This window comes from Lissotriton vulgaris, chromosome 9, assembly GCF_964263255.1.
Source record: "Lissotriton vulgaris chromosome 9, aLisVul1.2, whole genome shotgun sequence".
Taxonomy (NCBI): Eukaryota; Metazoa; Chordata; class Amphibia; order Caudata; family Salamandridae; genus Lissotriton; species Lissotriton vulgaris.
Genome location: NC_141697.1, coordinates 781,936,725 through 781,957,398, shown reverse-complemented (window position 1 = coordinate 781,957,398; position 20,674 = coordinate 781,936,725). Strand labels below are relative to the sequence as shown.

Below are 20,674 nucleotides of genomic sequence, written 5' to 3'. Positions count from 1 at the left end.
CCATCTACAAGAGGATGACCTTCAATGTCCTCATCGATGCACACAAAGCACACCACAACGCCGGCCCAGCGTACCTCAACAGACAACTCAGCTTCCACGCCACAGTCCCCCGCATCCGAAGAACGACCCCCGGCGGCAGATCCTTCTCCCACCTCGCCGCCAAGACCTGGAACACCCTCCCCATCAACCCACGGCAGACCCAAGACCTACTGGCCTTCAGAAGACTTCTCAAGATCTGGCTCTTCAATCCATAGCGGCAATCCGCCCCCCTCCCCCCCAGTGCCTTGAGACCCTCACTGGTATGTAGCGCACTTAACAAATGTCCTGATTGATTGATAGAGACACCTTCTTCCCCGGAATCCTGTACCTTTTGCATATCTTTTGCTTTCTGCATTTCACTGCTTATGACACTTTTTTCACCAAACAAACATTACTAACATTCTCGCTCCAACAATACTCGCACCCGCTGTGCGAAAACCATCTAACATAGACTCAGTGCCTATGGTCTATGCCTATGGTCAATGGTCAATGTACACTAAAAGGATTTGCATCATATTGCGTGACTTGAGAGAGGAGTTTAAACAAAAACAACTTGCAAAAGTCTGATGACAACATCTAGATGGCAAGAGTATGCTACGCATGTGAATCTACGGCACTACACATAATGAACAGATGTGTACAGTGTAAGGAGCATTTCTCTTCCTGATTATTAAGGTGATAACCTTAACATATTAACATTTTCTGAGGCCGATTGTGGTCAAGATTTTGCATAGATCTTTCCACCACAGCAAGTATCAATACTGAAGGTATTGGTACTTCTGGGTTGCAAGAATACCAGACCTTTATGAGTTGTCCCCCTGAGAAACAGGGATTAACATATGGTAATTGATGTTTAAGAAACAGTTCTCATACATTATTCCCAATTCACTGACTGTTTTTCAATGTGACTTTTCACTTGCCTTGTGTACGTGAAATTAGTTGAAAATTCTCAAGCTCGCAGTATTTCTGCATTACTTGTAATAGAAGTTACTCCCTATACCGGGGAATTTCCTGCCTTCTGTAATGAGACCCTTAATGTCAGCCATGGGAGAACAGTGGAACTGCCTAAACATCACCTTTTCGGGCTGCAATGAGAGGCGGTTTAGGTAGTCTAAGTTGGCAACTGTTCCTGCCATTATCAAGCATAATTTTGTGTGCCGGAAGGTGACCGTGTGAATGAAATCATGGTGCCTGGACCTTCTGCAGAGGTCAGACGGGTGCAGCATCGAGCTGAATGTTTCTGGGTTGCAGTGGAATCCTCACAGTATACTCCCTGTTGATGACCAGTGGCCTGACATTTCCATAGACTCTACCAGTCCGTTACATGTTCAGCTCTTATTTTAATTGCATGAGAGCTCTTTGAATTATTTTCGTGAAAGATGTGTCCTCTGCGGACTTGGAAAGGTTTTAAATCCTTTGTCATGTGATAATAGATGCAAACGGAATCAAACCAGTTAGGTCTTAAGCCCAACACTCCTGAAACGTGATGTTGACATCATTTCTTGGTTATAGTTTCTTTTAATGGTGTTGATGTATAGTTGAGAGTTATGGTGTTTGACAGTCTCTAGATGAGCAAGTAAGGAAATTGGGGGGCACATGCATCATTGTTTTTTGCAGTCGCAAACCCCTTTGCGACCGCATTTTTTGTATTTGGGATGCATCATCCCAAATGCAAAAATCTCTAATAATTGCAAATTTCGCGATTACTTAAATTCTGATTGCATTTAGGGAATCGCAAATTGTGATTCGCTAAATGCAATTCAACTCCCAATTTTTTTTTTGTGATTTCACTTTTAAGAAACTCAAATTACCATCAACTTAAAGTTGCCCTTGGGGTATGATTCGAAAGTGAGCCCATAATTCTATCAATGCCCAGGCTGCTGGCGCAAACCGCCTCTTAGTTTCCATTCCGAATAATTTACCAAATAAAGAGACGGGCGCTGGGAGCAGGAATCAAGAACAGAGTTTATTTCTCATGAGGAGAGCCAGTCATTTCGGACACGAAACACAGTGTCTTTCGGGAGGTGCTCTAACAAGTGAGCTTGAGACTCTGGCTTTTATACATTTGCAGAACATTTGATGATACAATCAGGTCAGTGTGTCGCAAAAGGAAAACATTCCTATAATCCTCGTGATGATCCTACTCCACATACGTTCACAATGGGGACCCTTGACCTGCTGATAAGAGGGAAGGGCGATCGTGCAGCTGAGTGTGTCGTAGGATGTGTGCGCCTGAGCATGGCCCAGGGGGTGGGGTGGCTAGGCATACAATAAGGGCAGTAAATGGTATCTCCTGGCTTAGGCGATGGCCTCGGACATGTGTGGTCAGCCGAACTCGGGGGAAGGGGTCATCAAAGGAGTGGTATTCATGCCTGCGTGGACAATCGAGCGCGGAGGGAGGGCTCGTCAATAGAGGGGCATTCATGGAAGGGAAGGAGGTGCTGGTCAGGCGCGGCCGTGATTCTCAAGGACAGGGCTTTGCGAAAGAAGAGGGTTTATGACTTGCTCATATGAGGAGAAGGAGGGGGGGTCAGGGTGCATGCAGGGCCAGAGTCGCGCAGAGAGAGAGAGAGAGAGAGAGAGAGATCTTATGACCTGTACATGAGAGAACAGGGGCAGTCAGATACAACTGGGGGGGCTATGTCAGCTGAGGCGAAGGATGCCTCTTCAAGAGGGAAATGGGGGGGGGGGTGCCTGGGTCAAGCAGGAGGGTTGCCTTTCATAGCAGGGTCGCGCAGAGTGCTGGGTTTCATGGTCTATGTATGTGAGAGTGGGAGAGGGGGGGGTGCTCAAATGCGCGCAGGAGGGAAGCCAGTGATTCTAATGAGTGGGCAAGAGGCCAAGGTGCCTAAAATGGCTATCATGTACACATGGGTACAGGCCTTTGCGGGCTGAGGGACGCAGTCAATGCTTTACAATATTCATGGTGCGTGCAGGGAGGGGAGTGGGAAAAGGGAAATGAACGTTGCCTATGTACATCAATACTTCTTATTTTCTACAGTCGCCCCTTTTTACATAGCAAAGTTCATTTTTTGCAGTCGATGAAGGTACATATAAACAGGTGCGATCGAAGAATTTGCATTTGTCAATACTAACATATGTCATATAATCATGAACAGTTGATGTGTTTGGCAGAACGCAGCACATAGGGGATGGCATTTGTCGAGTTCCTATCATTTCAAATCACTACATAGCATAAATGTTTCTGACTTAAAAATGTGACCAATGAACATTTTGACCAAGTAGTCAAAGGAGGAATTCAGTTCAATACGCAAGATCTCTTCGTCACAGTGTCTTTTATCAGTGAGCCATCACTGGTAGGCTCTAGTCCGTGTCCTTTCGTTGGCGCTGTTGAGCACCCGCGGTGGAGCTATAGGTCCAGCTCGGTTCTATCCTTACGCGTTGCAGGGTGCGGTCAGTCCTCTGCTGTTAGACCACAGTCCTGTTCCCTAACCAATCCTTTGAGTGGCGCCTTAAGCTTGGCACCTATATTTCCGTGGTGTAACCCCATTTCCATCTAGATGCTGTTCTTCCTTTCAGCAGAGAGTCGCATGGAAAAGAGGGTGTGCGGTTTCGTTAGTCGATGGGAGTGAGAGGGCGGAGTGGGGGCAGATTTTCCCGGGACACACCAAAGGGACCAAGGGAGCAATGGGTAACAAGCAAGCAGGCCCATCAATCGGGCTTGAAAAGAGGGACGGAGGCTCCAGGCACACGTGGGTTGGCGGACAGAGAGCTTCAGGACAGCCCTTCATTCTTTCTTTTACCGCCTTTGAGAGTGCTGCCTCGTCCCGTTTCTTGTTGTCCTGCGGCTCCACCTTTGGTTGAGGTCGCATGTGTCTCATGATCTGCAGCCACGCTGTGCGTCACGTCCGGCCCTTCTCCTCCGGTGATTGAGTATCTTTAAATGGGTAAAAACAAGTTTTAGAGAACTGGCAGGAGAAGAGATTTTTACATATGAATTCCACTCGCAATCCTAGCACCTGGCGTTATGCTCATTGGTCATAGTCAGAAGTCTATTACCATGAAGTAAGTAGGTGGGTATTTCTACTGCGTTCGCACCAAGTCTAATCGGCGTTCGTTCATGACATATATGGACAGAGGTCGGACTCTTATCACTTGCGTATTTCAACAAAAACCCCAAAGATTGACAACATTCAGGAGAGACTCGTCCTTCTAATTCGAGCCTTAACAGTCTTACATTTCCCTTTAGAGCTGGCTAACTCTTTAAAACAAGCGGGGGTGCAATCATTGAAAGACAGAGTCAAACATGTTTTTCCCGAGGGGCGGCAGTTACTCATGGTCATCAGATATATATATCGGGGACAGTAGCTGGGGTCGATCAAGTGGGGCGGGGACGCTTCGGGCATTCGTGCTTGGGTGCAAAGGGGTGGGGCAATCTGGGCATTGGGGGTCAATCTGGACCTTGGCGCTTGTCTCTAACAATAAAAATTAGGATGCCATTGGCATATAGTTCCCCTATAAAAGGCCAAATTGGGGGACCTTAGCCGTCTTACCTGTCCTTTCCTTCTCAGCCAATTCAAGTTCATTCATTTTGCAGAAAGGAGAGGCAGTAACATGGCGAGATACAGTCATTTTAGTTTCGGTCAATTTCGCTGAACACCTTCGTGTTCAATATGTATCAAATCAGACTGGTGCCGGTGGGGCACAATTTTACCAAAAAGAGGGAGAGAAAATAGGGAGACTCTCATAGAGAGTGAGAGTCGTCCGCAATCTAAACGAGCCATTCGGTACACGTATGACATGTAGAGTGAGAGAGAGAAAAAGGGTGGAGAGAGAGAGAGAGAGACGTGTACGAAAATAGGTCATTTAGTGCGCTCACAACACAGAACAGCAAAGGTCGGGTAACATGCAGATATAGACAGAGGGGAGACATATATTCGTACGTTACACACACACAAAATTGGACAGGGAAGACGGCACATGTATTACACATATACAAGACATTCACAACAACACAGGAAACAATTGTTAGTCTACAACATCTGTTTTTATATATATATCCTACGTATCTTTACTATCCTATTTATCTACGTGCTTAGCTCTTTCTGCCCTTCCCCCCTTTTCCTTCTCGTTTGTCACGCCTGCGAGCGTTCCCAATTACCAATACTCACACCTCCGTTTAGTTGATCGGAAATTAACCTGGTCGCGCTAGTTACCCATGGTTGGATCTTAAACCATTTTTTTTTCTGTTCCCTCCTTTGGTGGGAAGTTCTCCAGGCTGAGGCAACGGCAAGTATTGATCGGGAAAACAGTCGGACAGCTTGGCTATATCTGTAAGAGTGTGAGAAAGGGGGCAGTGCATTTTGAACATCGGCAACATTTCTAACTTCCTAGGCGGGTGGTGCCGTGGCAACCCTTACCCGTACAATTTTTCTTTGTCCTTTCCCTACCTAGTCAAAACGTCCAGTTACATTATTTAACGCGTCGTTTCTAGTCAAATTTTTTTCATTCGGTACTTGTCCAGTCTCTATGTCAGTCCATCCTCCCGTTGCTATGTTCTAAGGAGGAACAGTCATGTTTAAGTCTACGTCTTTTAAAAACTTTTATTTGCCCTAAGGACCATGCTCATATTCCCTTTTTCCCCCTCTCATCGGCGGTTCGGTCGTCGTCCATCCATACATCAGCCAGTGTTCCGACGTGACCTGCAGAAGGGAGGAAAAAGAAGGGGTGGGGGGCAACATTCAAAACCTCATCAACGTGCAGTAATCCGGAAACGCTTTACCTACCACATACTCGACCTATTTTCACGTAGTGCATTTCCCTACCATCACGGCGTTTAAGCCCAGATGGACCAGAAAGGTCAGACAGATAATCATTGACGATCTGTGCGACATGAGCTACTTGGTCGTAACCCCTTTTGGTCGGGTACAAGGGTGGCGGTCAGGTGGCATTTCTGTGGTGTCGTTTTTAGGGCTTCTAAAGCACCTTTCCGGCTGCCTGTCACACATAGTGTGGCTGCTAAATATCGGGTCCTTTTTAACCTTTAGCCTTCATCATACTTTCTCGTTGCTCATAGTAGTAATACATTCAAAACTCATTAATGCAATCCGCTACAACTATGCTTTCGTTTCCAAAATACCTTTAATAAAGAGGGTTGACATATAAATACAGGCCTACAACCCGGTGGGCTAGCCACGGAGCAGATTGGAACTGTACATGGGAAGAACGAAGCTGGTGGCAGTTCATTGCATAAAGTGCGGCAGTGCAATAAAATCATATTAAACTCCCCTATAGAGCAAGCATGATGCATGTCAGTAATTCATCTTTGATACATTCATAAATACATCATCCAATAATCATTCATTACCTTAAATTACACCAATTCATTTTCAACTCATAATCGGTACCCACCCTTAAGTCAATTCATTGTCCAGGCACATACTCAATATCCTTCATATCTACTTTCATTATCCAAACGTTATATATATCTCGGGGCAAAAAGCTTGCGCAATCAGGGTGCAACAAAGTTCATTAAAAACGCCTCATTTTGTGTCGGCGCCATTTTTGGTGGGGTCAGGCAAGTTCCAGCACAGTCAGAGTGTCTCTAGTCTCACATGGTTGGCTCAGAACTTTCCGTTGGCAGTTCAAAAAGTCTCGTGCTATGTGGTTAACAGTCTAACAATATGGACCATGAGTCAAAGAGTGGGAAGGGCGGCAACAATTTTTCTACCGGGTCATTCTGGTGTTCCTCCGGAACTGAACAAGCCTGTGCCGTGGCGGCATCTTAGCCATTTCCGATCCGAGTCTGGTGCCGGCAGGAGTAGCACCGATGTCGTGGTTCCCAGTGAAGGGGGCAGGGGCACCCATGCAGAGGGTCGGGGGCCCCCCGGCTCTTATAGAATCTTCAAGGTCGAGGAGAGACGATATGGAGCGTGTGCCCGTCCTGGGCAGAAGACCTCTTTTTGATGTTGACCCTCTTTAAGCGAAGAGTGTTGGGGTGTCGCTGGAAGCCTCCACCTGAAGGGAGGTGGGGGAGGGTCGTTCGCGCCACCTCCCCCTTCCAGCGACCCCGCGCCGTTCCCCGGCTCCATCGTTTTCGACATTGGCCGTGCCAGCCATTGATGATGGGGGGGGGGGGGGGGTCGGCGGCTGAGGCAAGACAGCCCCCCCCCTTCCCTTGGCGACATGTGGCGGGACTACCTTCAACTCTCCAGGGAGCGTGGAATGTGGCGGGACTGCCTGCACCTATGCAGGCAGGCGGCGAATTTGGCATCTGGCGGGACTATTTGATTTGCCGCCGTTCTTGCCTTGGCTTCGGCTCTGGACCAGCAGGCGATGGCATGCGGCGAATTTGAAATGTGGCGGGACTACTTGATTCGCCGCCGTTCTCGCCTTGGCGTCGGCCTTTGGCAAAAGCCGGATCGGGTGAGAGAGAGGGGTGGTCGGTGGCCAAGGCAAGACAGCCCCCTCTCTCCCCGCGGCCTGCAGGGCGGCAGAAGGGAGAAGACGGAGAGGTCCTTGTCATCCTTTGGACCGCCTGCCCAACGTCATCTCCTCCTGACCGTGGCCAGGCGAGTCCCTCGTGCCTCTAGGCCTCGCCTTCCGGATGGGCGTAACCGCGGACCTGTTGCACTTCGGGAGCTTCCGGAACGGGGGTAGGTACCTATTGAGTTGTTTCTATTTCATGTGACCGTTATTTGGGCGGGGCGGGCAATGAGGCAGACATGTTGGGAACAGGAACAGGCAGTGAAGCCTAGCTATCTCGTGCCTATGCTCTGATATCGAATCTTTTCGCCATTTTACATTTCTTATTACGAACTACTTCTAACGTTTCTTATTTTTGGTGAAGTCAAAAGCTCATCAGGGGGTTACTGACTTAGCCTGATTTCTTTTTATTTTTCTTTCTCTTCCTTAGCGTGTTTCGAGCTAAAGCTTTCTGTTAGTAGGGAACGGTGATCACTTCATATTTTTATGTGTCCTTTTCACTAGGGGGGTACGTCTGGACGGACCAGACGAGTCCCCTCCAATAAATGGTCCGGGGTGGAACGAGATTATCGATCAAAAGGGGAACATATATTCCTTCATTAGGGTATCATCCTGGACAGACCGAGCGATGTACTTCCACTTACTAGGGTAGCCTCCTGGACGGACCAGTCGGTCTATTTCTATTAAATGGCCCATGAGTAGAGAGCATATGTCCTCCATAAGAGTAGTCTCCTGGGCGGACCATGCGAGCTACCCCACAATAACCAACCAGTGGGGAGTGGGTAGGACTGACGAATTCACAAAGGGGCATAACCTACCCTTTTCTACTTGCAAAGACTAGACAGAGTGTTTCTATTTCACGTTGTTTGCAAATAGAAAATACCTCAAACGAAACAATTCCTGGAACAACAATGTCCAGGCAACCAACCAATCAGTGGGGAGAAAAACAGGCATGACGGATTACAACGGGGACAAATGTCTGCATTACCTGCCCTTCGCTATCCAAAAAGGAAGACAGAATATTTCTACTCGTCTCAGTTTGTAGACAGGGAAGATCTCAAAGAGCAACAATCGATTATTAATCGACTTCAAACAATCAGTGGGGAGAAAAGTAGGCATGACGGATTACAACGGGGACAAAAGTCTGCATTACCTACCCTTCTCTATCTGCAAAGAGGGACGACGTTCCTATTCGCCGCTGTTTGCAAACAGAGAATGTCTCGTTCTCAAAAGAGAACCAATATGTCAAGTAGCCCTCAAAGCTAAATGAACCAATACCAACCAATACAATATCAGTATACAAATACCGATTTCAATACAATCAATTCAATCAATCAGGTGGATAGAACCACCCTACCAATCAGGCGTAAAAACACCCTACTTAATCTTACCCGGACCGGACCATACGGACAGTTCTTCGACTCCCTCCTCCAGCGCCTGATCGTTCTCTTACTCCATGTAGCATTCCTGTGGGATTCCAGTCAGGACAATAGGTCACTCAAGAGAGGTCCGTTCAGAATTGGTGAAGTTCTGTCGATCGGCAGCCGGGCTAGGGCCCTCTCAAGGCAGGTATACTCCGATCATTTTAGACGTTCACTTCTTCGTCTGGATCTCTCTTACCGAACCCTATGTCACTGATGGGCCCCACGTGGGCGCCAATTGTTGAAAGTGAGCCCATAATTCTATCAATGCCCAGGCTGCTGGCGCAAACCGCCTCTTAGTTTCCATTCCGAATAATTTACCAAATAAAGAGACGGGCGCTGGGAGCAGGAATCAAGAACAGAGTTTATTTCTCATGAGGAGAGCCAGTCATTTCGGACACGAAACACAGTGTCTTTCGGGAGGTGCTCTAACAAGTGAGCTTGAGACTCTGGCTTTTATACATTTGCAGAACATTTGATGATACAATCAGGTCAGTGTGTCGCAAAAGGAAAACATTCCTATAATCCTCGTGATGATCCTACTCCACATACGTTCACAATGGGGACCCTTGACCTGCTGATAAGAGGGAAGGGCGATCGTGCAGCTGAGTGTGTCGTAGGATGTGTGCGCCTGAGCATGGCCCAGGGGGTGGGGTGGCTAGGCATACAATAAGGGCAGTAAATGGTATCTCCTGGCTTAGGCGATGGCCTCGGACATGTGTGGTCAGCCGAACTCGGGGGAAGGGGTCATCAAAGGAGTGGTATTCATGCCTGCGTGGACAATCGAGCGCGGAGGGAGGGCTCGTCAATAGAGGGGCATTCATGGAAGGGAAGGAGGTGCTGGTCAGGCGCGGCCGTGATTCTCAAGGACAGGGCTTTGCGAAAGAAGAGGGTTTATGACTTGCTCATATGAGGAGAAGGAGGGGGGGTCAGGGTGCATGCAGGGCCAGAGTCGCGCAGAGAGAGAGAGAGAGAGAGAGAGAGAGAGAGAGATCTTATGACCTGTACATGAGAGAACAGGGGCAGTCAGATACAACTGGGGGGGCTATGTCAGCTGAGGCGAAGGATGCCTCTTCAAGAGGGAAATGGGGGGGGGGGGGTGCCTGGGTCAAGCAGGAGGGTTGCCTTTCATAGCAGGGTCGCGCAGAGTGCTGGGTTTCATGGTCTATGTATGTGAGAGTGGGAGAGGGGGGGGTGCTCAAATGCGCGCAGGAGGGAAGCCAGTGATTCTAATGAGTGGGCAAGAGGCCAAGGTGCCTAAAATGGCTATCATGTACACATGGGTACAGGCCTTTGCGGGCTGAGGGACGCAGTCAATGCTTTACAATATTCATGGTGCGTGCAGGGAGGGGAGTGGGAAAAGGGAAATGAACGTTGCCTATGTACATCAATACTTCTTATTTTCTACATATGTGTGTCTGCAACATGTTTTTTTATTGCACTTTCAGGGGTGTATCAGGGTGTCCTTTTGGCACCCTTGCACCCTTGAAATTGCATGCACAGTTTGCGAGTACCTATTTGGCACTCGCAAATTGCGCATGCAATTCCCATTGATTCCTATGGGCCTCTAGGCCCATAGGAATGAATGGGAGGCCATTCCTTATTTGCGATTCGCAATTTGCCAGTCGCAAGTAAGGCGTAGGAATCGCAATTTTTTGGGTGATTCCTACATGCATAAGGAATTGCAAATCCTAATTTGCGATTTCATAAATATTGCAATTTAGGAATCGCAATTCCTAAGTTTGATGCATGTGGCCCTTGGTCTCTAGAGCCCTTATTGAAGTACAAGAGTCTCCACTTTTTTCATTCTGTGTCGCTTCAAGCAGTAAAGTGATCACTTCAGCAGAAGAGGAAGATACTCATTAGGTCGACCTCTGCCAATGCGCTTGCGCATTGCAGATGTCGATCTATTGAGCTGAAACAAACTCTTTGAACCAAGCGCGGATTCGGATTACATGCAGTTCATGTGCCCATGCACGCGCTTCAGACCCGCTACAGCAATGCCGAGAGCTTCACACTTCAAAAGTTCCCTCCTAACCTTCCGACTTAAGGCATTCAAGCGTGAATTTTCCCCAGCGCGCAATGCCGAGGGCTTGTTGTGTTTACCAGCATCCTTCTATGCCACATGCCTTGTTAATTCATCCATTTATTCATAAAGAATATGTGCAACACATGCTGCAAACGTCACTCAAGCCACAACAGCACAACTCGCATTATTCACACCAAGTGAAATGACAACTGTCAGTTAACCACGGTTCACTCACCCAACACACACGTATCCTAAAAAAAGTAAGAGTAATCATTCCCTTGAAACTATCCGAAAACATTCAGTACACACACTGCTGCCCCGACCCTTCATCTCACACGTAGACACCCACAATTGTGTCGTTCGCACCTCAACCCATTGACTGTCCAATGAGAAGCCCCAGTCCTTGTGTAGGGGCGCCCAGACTGCTTAAGGCGCAACGACACAACACGCACCACAGACGCTCATTAGAGAAGTGAGCATAATATAAAATAGTGTAATACACACACTGGTGCAGTACAACCAGCTTCACTGCAAGCTTCCCTCATACACAATGTGCACAACAAGCAGCAGTACGAGCGAGCTCTCACACACACACACACAGTAGCTGCAACAGTTAGGTGGATAGCAGGCTTATACTTCTGCATCGGTTCCTGCTGAGTAGAACTTTCACTCACACGCAGAAATGAGAGTGTGTACATTTCGTTGCTTGGCAACCTCCTGGCAAGCGCACCCAAATTCTTGGCCCGCTCCTCCACTCTCAGCCTCCCTCACTCCACAAGGGCCTTGACGACGCCCCCCCCCGCCTCCACCGTCCTCACCCACTCTGCACCGCATCCCACCACACTGCCTGACATCTCACAGCCCAGCTCTCCTCCCCAGGCTGTACCACTCCATCCGTTCTACAGGGTTTGCTCCATACTCTCGTCTCTGCTCTGTACGCCCCCAAGGGCATGCACTCGGGGACCTCACGAGCTGTGGCGCGGGTTCCCCCACACAAAAAAGAAACTCCCACCAGGCCGCTGCCAGCTTGAAACTGTTCACCGAAGAGGTGCGTGCACCGCCTGCCCTGAACACACAATGCCCTCGAGAGCCCGAGCAGGCCTTCGCCAAGGAGCACAGATTGGCCACGCAGGGTCCACTGTACCCCTTAATGCCTCTTCCAGAGCACGGCGGGCCTTCTGTACACCCCTCCATGCCCCCTCTTCCAGCCCCCTCGAAGCTTCTCTAATGGGCCGCGTCCAAGTGCAGCCCGCGCAGTCGCTTTAACTGCAGCAGCCGTTCCGGGTACTTGGTTTTCGACCCTTGTTGTTAAATGTTTCCCCTAAACTCTAGAAACCGCAGCCGGGGCGGGCTGCTGTGCAAGAACGAGCCCCCCAGGGGCACTTGAAGGCCTCCGAAGTGTCTCGTGAATCCAGGGGCTCGCACAGCGCCAAGAGCGGGGGAGATGGCGCTGCGCCAGGGTGGCTCAAATATATCCTCCGAGGATGGCTGCAATATTAATTATTAACAGTAACAGTAGATGTCTGCGCAGCGGGGTCAGGGGGGCAAGCAGGCACCTGGCCTCCAATGTCAGTGTTGTGGGGTTCATTTACAGACAGACCCACCCGTCTGCCGCAACTCCCTCCTCTTCCGGCTGAGAAGGTAGCAGCAGCAGACAGCCTGTCCTCCGAGGTTAAGGGGAGACTGTACACGCACTACTTTTCATACAAAGCATCAGCACTTCACAGGAAGGGAAGCGTTTCAGGCTTTTACTACTAAGGCACACGATCTTTAGAAAGCATTGCTCTGTCTGTACTTTGGTCCTGGGAGTCCCTTCTACAAGTATATAAGACGCACCAATTATTTTGTAAAAAGTTGCATGGAATTATGGCAGTACCTGTGCTAAAACATGGAAGGCTCGTCTCAAACCTAGCTTTGCAAACAATCACTTCAGTAAAGCAGATGTCAAGCTCATATCCAATTTGGCGGCGATGCAAGCCAGAACCGCTCAGTTGTAGACCAGTGAATGATGATGGATTCAACCCAGATCTGTGACTGGGGGTGAGTGTCTGCAAAGTTTCAGCTCTCCGTCCATCATCTCCTTGTGTTTGCTTTGTTTGACCAGTGAATGGCATTTGCAATGGAGAATGCTTTACTTCTAGGACACCAGACATATGCACATTTTTGTTGTTTGAAAACACATTTTGTGGGCTTACCAAGAACATACACAGGCTTGGAGCCGGTCTATTGCTTACTTTTGGTTGACTTTAAGGTCACTCATTTCCATGATTCTTATTGGTCAATCTGCTGTATGGGTCTCCCACAGAGCATTGCCTCTTTAGCCATCTCTCTGATTGGCTGGCTTCTATGCTTCCTTTGCTCGCTTTCAGGGCACTACTTTTTCCTTTTGTATAAGCACACCATGAGTTTTCCAGCTGTCTCAGTCCAGTGCTTCTCTCCCCCTCTTGCACTCTCTCCTCAGGTGCTTCTCCCTCCAAACCTGGACTAGTTGTTTTTCTTTCTCGCCCCTGTCCTTCTGTTCCCAATGCTCAGGGTGACTCTCCTGCCTGTGTTCTCGCCCTCTTGTTGCTTCTCCCGCCCATTTGCCATGCTGCTTCTCTCCTTCCCCTGTGTTGCTTCAACCACACCTTTCCAATACATCAATGCATTATTAGGTCTCGCCTAGGCAGCATGCCTGCCCTGATCTAGGAGGGCCTTTAGCCATCAGTCTTCACTTTTCAAGCACTGCACTCGTGCTTATGGTGGCATCCACCTTGGGGGAGCGAGCAGCGGCGCGCCACAAGCACAAGTGCAGTGCTTAAAAAGTGAAGACTGATTGTTTTTTAACACGGGGGATTTCCCTTTGACTCACTGCCATCTAGTGGTACCACCACAGCGCCACCCCAGCATCACTCAGCGCCACCCCAGCATCACTCAGCACCACCACAGCACCACTCAGCACCACCCCAGCATCACTCAGCGCCACCCCAGCATCACTCAGCGCCACCCCAGCATCACTCAGCGCCACCCCAGCATCACTCAGCGCCACCCCAGCATCACTCAGCGCCACCCCAGCATCACTCAGCGCCACCCCAGCATCACTCAGCGCCACCTCAGCATCACTCAGCACCACCACAGCATCACTCGGCATCACCACAGCATCACTCGGCACCACCACAGCATCACTCGGCACCACCACAGCATCACTCGGCATCACCACAGCATCACTCGGCATCACCACATTATCACTCGGCACCACCACAGTATCACTCGGCACCACCACAGTATCACTCAGCAGCACCACAGTATCACTCAGCAGCACCACAGCACCACTCAGCATCACCACAGCATCACTCGGCATCACCACATTATCACTCGGCACCACCACATTATCACTCTGCACCACCACAGTATCACTCAGCAGCACCACAGTATCACTCAGCAGCACCACTCAGCACCACCACAGCATCACTCAGCACCACCACAGCATCACTCAGCACCACCACAGCACCACTCAGCACCACCACAGCACCACTCAGCACCACCACAGCACCACTCAGCAGCACCACAGCATCACTCAGCATCACTCAGCACCACCACAGCATCACTCAGCACCACCACAGCATCACTCTGCGCCACCCCAGCATCACTCGGCGCCACCCCAGCATCACTCACTCAGGGCCTCCACAGCATCACTCACTCAGGGCCTCCACAGCATCACTCACTCAGGGCCTCCACAGCATCACTCACTCAGGGCCTCCACAGCATCACTCACTCAGGGCCTCCACAGCATCACTCACTCAGGGCCTCCACAGCATCACTCACTCACTCAGGGCCTCCACAGCATCACTCACTCACTCAGGGCCTCCACAGCATCACTCACTCACTCACGGCCTCCACAGCATCACTTACTCACTCACGGCCTCCACAGCATCACTCACTCACTCACGGCCTCCACAGCATCACTCACTCACGGCCTCCACAGCATCACTCACTCACGGCCTCCACAGCATCACTCACTCACTCACGGCCTCCACAGCATCACTCACTCACTCACGGCCTCCACAGCATCACTTAGGGGCACCACAACATCACTATGCGCTACCGCAGCATCACTGAACGCCACAGCATCACTCCGCGCCATCACAGCATCAATCTGTGCAACCATTCAACAACAACTGGTTCAAATATGTTCTCTCAATGTTTCAAGCTTTATTGCAAATGTCACAAAATGATGTTAATATTTCACTTCTGTTCTTGGATTTTCGTCACAATAAAATATACGGAACATAATCTTCACAAGAGTTATTTAGAAAAGTTTAAGCTATTGCCATTATAAATTACAATCACTTTTATTTAAGAATTAATTATTTTAAAAAATTAAAAGCCATTGTTATTTGTAATATCAATACATCTAAGTCACGTAAATACAAAACATGTTGCATTACAAATGCTATAAGTGTCACATTTGCGAAAGTTATAACTATTGGCATTGTAAATGACAAAGCTATTAATTTAGCTTTTTTCAAAACCAGCACATAAATAAAAAAATTGTCATTTACAAGACCAATAGCTCAAACTTTCCTAATGCGAGACCTATTGCATTGCAAATGCTTGTTTATGTATATGTCAACTAATGTGCATTACCTAAGCACCAGGTCATCCATCATGTGTCAGGTTCTGTGTACATCAGAGCTGAGAACATAAACAGTTTTTTTGCATGTCTATTGAACTGCATGTGCTTATTTCACACAGTGCCCCCATGGACACCAACCTCCTGAGCAACATCCAGAAGCTCTTTTCTGAGCGCATTGACATTTTCAGCCCAGTGGAGTTTAACAAGGTGAGTAGAAATGGTGAGGTTGCATGCTTGCAGGAGGCCTAAGTGGAATGTGCTCAATCTTTACACGATTTTCCTAGGACCGTAGGTTGATTCATCTCTGTGGTTAGGAGGTTTCTCCTAACACTTGGCTTTTGATATTTCCCCAATGAAGTATGCCTAGCTTCTTTCATTTACACCGGTAAATCATTCTGTGAATTGGTTCAGTGGAAGTTCAAAGTAATCAAATAGAAGAATCACTTTATCTTTCTTGGCCAAACCTTTCTTTTCATGTACTTGCAAATTATATCAGTTTCAGACATCCTTCACCATGAAGAATAGAAAACGAGCAAGAAATGTCCACTTGTATTAGGTGCTGGCCTGTCAACATTGTGCTCCATGAAGTAACATTCCCATCATTGGTTTTTAAAGAACTAAGGATGGGTGACTCCATCTTTAGTTTTTTCTTAGTCAGCATGCAGCTCCGGATATGTTTAATGGTGTTCTCAGCTGCCAGTGTAAGTCACCCGAAGGAATACTCTTTCCTCTGACAACATTGAGCTCCAGAGATGGAAGAAATAATTGTAGATCTATGGCTGAAGGAAGTTGATGTCATCTGCCAGCTTGGAGATGCAGAGATGAAATATTTAATACTATTTTATTGTGAGGCTGTCTGCAATTAAATTCATTGATAGAAGACACCAGTGTCCTTGCTGATCATGGAAGCTACCAGCATGGAGACCAAGTGATCCTCTGATAGCAGGGAGATCCAGAGATAGAAATTGCATGTCATTTTCTATCAGCATGGAGATCCTGTGATAAGACATCACCCTCTTTCATTGTGAGCCTATCATCTTGGAGAAACATTGAAGGATGGTGCCATCCTTTATCAATGTGGAGATCCAGAGATGGATCTTTTATGATCAGGAGGCTTCAAGGATTAAAAGACACAGTAGCTAGTCAGCTCATATTTCCATTGATGGACCTAGCCGTTGTTTGTCGGCCAGTTGCTCTGTCATCCACTTCCACCTTGGAAGTCGAAAAGTTAGACGAGTATGCTGTGTATCTGCAGCTCGAAGAAGTAGAGGATTCCATTCTCTGTTACCTTGCAGCTCTGTCGATCGACAGCTCTAACCTTACTTAATCTGTCAGATGTTCCATCAATGCAAGATTTAATAATTTGTCAGCTCTACTATTTGTAAGTTAGCCTATGTCAGATTAAGGGTAGGTAGCATCTTTCTGTCCTTGTACATTTCGAAATCAGAGGGAAAATTGACATTGTTGTCTAGCCATATGGAGCTTCAAAGGACTGGCTTCAAAGCCAGGTGGTACTTCAAGAATTTGGCCATTAATATACTGGGGGTTCTATTGGTTGAATGACAAAGCCTTAACATGGAAGAGTGTAACACTTCCTCTGAAAGTGCTCAGACTTACCGACATTCTTTATTAGGTCAAGGTTTAAATGCTATCTGTGCACCAGGTGGTACAGGATTGGGAAGCAATGTGTGAGCATCTAGAGCTATGGGGCGATTTCCTCCGGTCCTTGTGAAGTGCACCAGTGGTCACAGTACTTCAGAGGGATGTCTGCCCTGGTCGATCAAAATGGATTGACAGCAGTTGCAGTTGCTTTCCATCGTGTTTCAGATGCTCAGTGCCTATTGCTGAGAGAAGTGTTTTAACTGATTGGCCATGGGGAGATGTGGACTCCAAAGGTATCCCCTGTTGCACTGATTATATTGTTGATAACTTTCTATAACGCATGCAATTCTGTAATCCCCGTATATTTGTCTATCTCTGATTTCTTTATAATTGGTGACTTGTGACGCACACAGTTGCCAATTATAAAGAAAAGACATCGAACTCGACTATTATAAGTTATTACATTCGAGTTCTGACGTCGGTGCCTGCTGACAGAGCCAGCAGTCGAGGTGAAAGGCAGACCAGGTCATGGAGCAAAATTGGAGCTGCTATTTTGCAACAAAAACTGAACGTTGCTTTTCTTTCTTTTGCTCTATTTTTTTCTAGCTTACACGGACAAGCAGAGAGGACATGTTTATTTTTGGCACTCCTTAGATGGTTAGAGAAAAGCTAGAATCTCTCTACATGTTTCTACACATTCGTAGATACTGCAGCCTTTTTTTTTAAATTATTTGTATTGAACTGTTTCTAATATCTATTTGCAAAAAGTATCCAACATGTTTTTAATGTGTTTAATTGTGCATTATAGGCTTTATTTGTATTCTTCATGTTTGCAAGCATGCTCGCTCTATCATATGAAAGAGACTATGACCAAGGTTTTAAATGGCTCGTGAGAAAGGTGATGGTGTGACCATGTATTATATGGGATAAAACACCCCCTAGCATATATAATATGGATATTGCTAGTGACCTCAGAGTTCTATAACTTTATAAAGGAACTCGGCCGTCAGCCTCTTTCCTCTATATGGTTATGCAACTACTCGGTGACTTGCAACATCCTTATAATAAATGGTAGGGGGTACTTTATCCTTATATAATGGATGCTTGTAAGTGTCTATTTATTGTGGAGTCTGTTGTATATTAATAGTGTATTATAATGTGATGATTGCATGTGAAGCCAATACTGTTTCAATTATATTCCAGGTAATGGTAATAAAATGTTCATAAAAAAAATAATACTTGGTTTGGATTTTGCCGAGTATCCTAGCCTGCTCATTTTCTGCCTGCTCATAATTAAGACTATCCATGGTCTGCAGCATAACACTTCTTACGCGGCAGCATTGTTTCAATATTTTGATTTGAAACACTCTGGGAATACTTTTTAGCTAAGTGTCTTACTGTGCTCTGTTACAAAAATTCTGTATAGGATCTCTGGTGACTCTGAAGTACGATAAGAGTTGTCATCTATTCTGATTTCACCATTCTTTATTTTACACATCAACAGGGCTATCTGTGTTTTTCCCGTGTTAGTAGTGTTGTGTATGTCGTTTGTACATATCGGAGACAACTCTGTGCTTAGGCACTTAATTCGGAACATCGGCACTTATGAGAGTTTGCCACATGGTGGCGCTGGTTGTCTAAATTAGAGATGAACACAGCAGTTGTTTATTAGTTCAGTAAGCATTTAAAATGACTAATACTTGCTGCCCAAGCCATTCTTCTAGCTTTGGATGGCTGGAATAGTCTGAATTGTCACACGTGTGGGGTGTGATGGTTAGTATTTGTGTTGGTTCTGTCATTGGCAGCGCTGCCGGGGGCAATGGGTGGTGCAAGCTGCATTGGCCTCCTGACAAGGGCCTGGAAAATGTGTTTTTTTTTTAATGGAACGCTGATACAAATGTGTCAAAGAGCCATGAAGATTTGGATAAAATGATGGAAAATGTACTGCTTTTTAAAATGATCATCGTTTTGGTGTGTTGAGAGGGAAATAGAACATCTTGCTGTGCTTAATGAAATGTACATTTTGGGTCTGTAAAACCTTTCTCTAAAGAGGCCTTTGCTTTTAAACAGTAGACATGTTTCGGTTGTGTGCACTTGTGGTCTTATTCCTCCTCATGGTCTGTTCTTACCTCCTTCACCCTAGGTCTCTGTCCTCACTGGCATCATTAAGATCAGCTTGAAGACCTTCTTAGAGTGTGTGCGCCTGCGGACTTTTGGGCGCTACGGCCTTCAGCAGATCCAGGTGGATTGTTACTACCTGCAGCTTTACCTCTGGCGCTTTGTTTCTGATGAAAACCTGGTGCATTTCCTGCTGGATGAGATTGTGGCCAGCACGGCGCATCGTTGCCTCGACCTCGTGCCGATGGAACAGAGTGTCATTGAAGTCATCTGTGAACGTGGTTAGCACTGAAAGCTATTGCTGCCTTCCTTTCCAGCGTCTGTGAGCATGGCAAGCGCGAACTAGTACACCTTGCGCTCTGTATGGATATCATCTGTGTCTATGGAAGAGAGCCACATCTGTGTCTATGGAAGAGAGCCACATCTGTGGACATAATTTATAATAACCCATGGAACACAGAGTTGTCTGCTAGTGGGGCTTTTGCTACCCATCTCTGCCTTCATCCTGTCTTGAGGAGGAAAGCTTTGTCTGGAAACTGGCTTTGAAAAGGAATAAGCTGCATCCTGAGTGAACAACACTAAGGAGTAAAGTAACAAGATAAGACCAGCCCCTGTTATAGGGAGAAAGGAAATTAATTGGAACTTTTTACCTGGATCTCTGAAAATGTTACGTACACTCACCCTATTAAAATGGTTAGAGTGTCTTTAAAACACGTACTCTCCTTTTCGCCTTACCATTTATTTTTCTTCTGTTTTGTAGTAAAAATACATCAACTTGAAAGAAAAATTAAATTAAAAAATGTATTGGCCACGAAATAGAGCAATCAACAGTGCACTTTGTTTCTTTTTTGAGATGGAGAGAACAGTTTAATTTGCTCTGTGATCTATTGATAGCAGGGCAAGCTGCAGCAGTCTCCTTTTAGGGGCACACACCAAATCGAAGCTGTATAGGCTTCTGAGGTCAGCTGTTGCAAGAGTATTGAGGCACTAATGGGGGGCTGTTGTTGGGCACGTGGTTCACAATGGTGTCTGTCTCTGGTTACTCCAATGTAACGTATAGATGGTGTGTAAGTACCACTCAAGGATGTCATGATGTGTGAGGTATCTAGGCTGCGTTTGGTCTCACTGGTATGTGTTTTCTGTGGAAAGTGTAATCCATCTTTTTATGCACCATCATTTTGTGGATGAACTCACAGGAGGATCCTCCTATGGCTTAATTTACGAAACATACAAGAATCCCCTTAAAAAAGAACAACTCCTCTTCAAACACATGCTCCTTCTTTTTGGACTATTCGGAGAGTCGAAGGCTCCGTTCCTTGTTACTAGGTTATACATTGGGGCCGGTCCTGGTTCCCAAAAATCTTTGACCTGCTCCATCCACCAACCTATCTGAACTCGATTTCA

The 20,674-nt window shown here is 47.0% G+C and overlaps 1 protein-coding gene across 1 annotated transcript in view; it reads left to right on the top strand.

The window, feature by feature from the left end:
• VPS51 (VPS51 subunit of GARP complex) overlaps positions 1-20,094 on the top strand; it is a 123,060-nt gene extending 102,966 nt beyond the window's left edge. Inside the window, exons 9-10 of the mRNA XM_086938506.1 lie at positions 15,670-15,757; positions 19,296-20,094. Coding sequence (XP_086794632.1) covers positions 15,670-15,757; positions 19,296-19,556 — 349 coding nt within the window. The 3' untranslated portion in view covers positions 19,557-20,094. The remainder of the gene's footprint in view (positions 1-15,669; positions 15,758-19,295) is intronic.
• Positions 20,095-20,674: the final 580 nt, after the last annotated feature.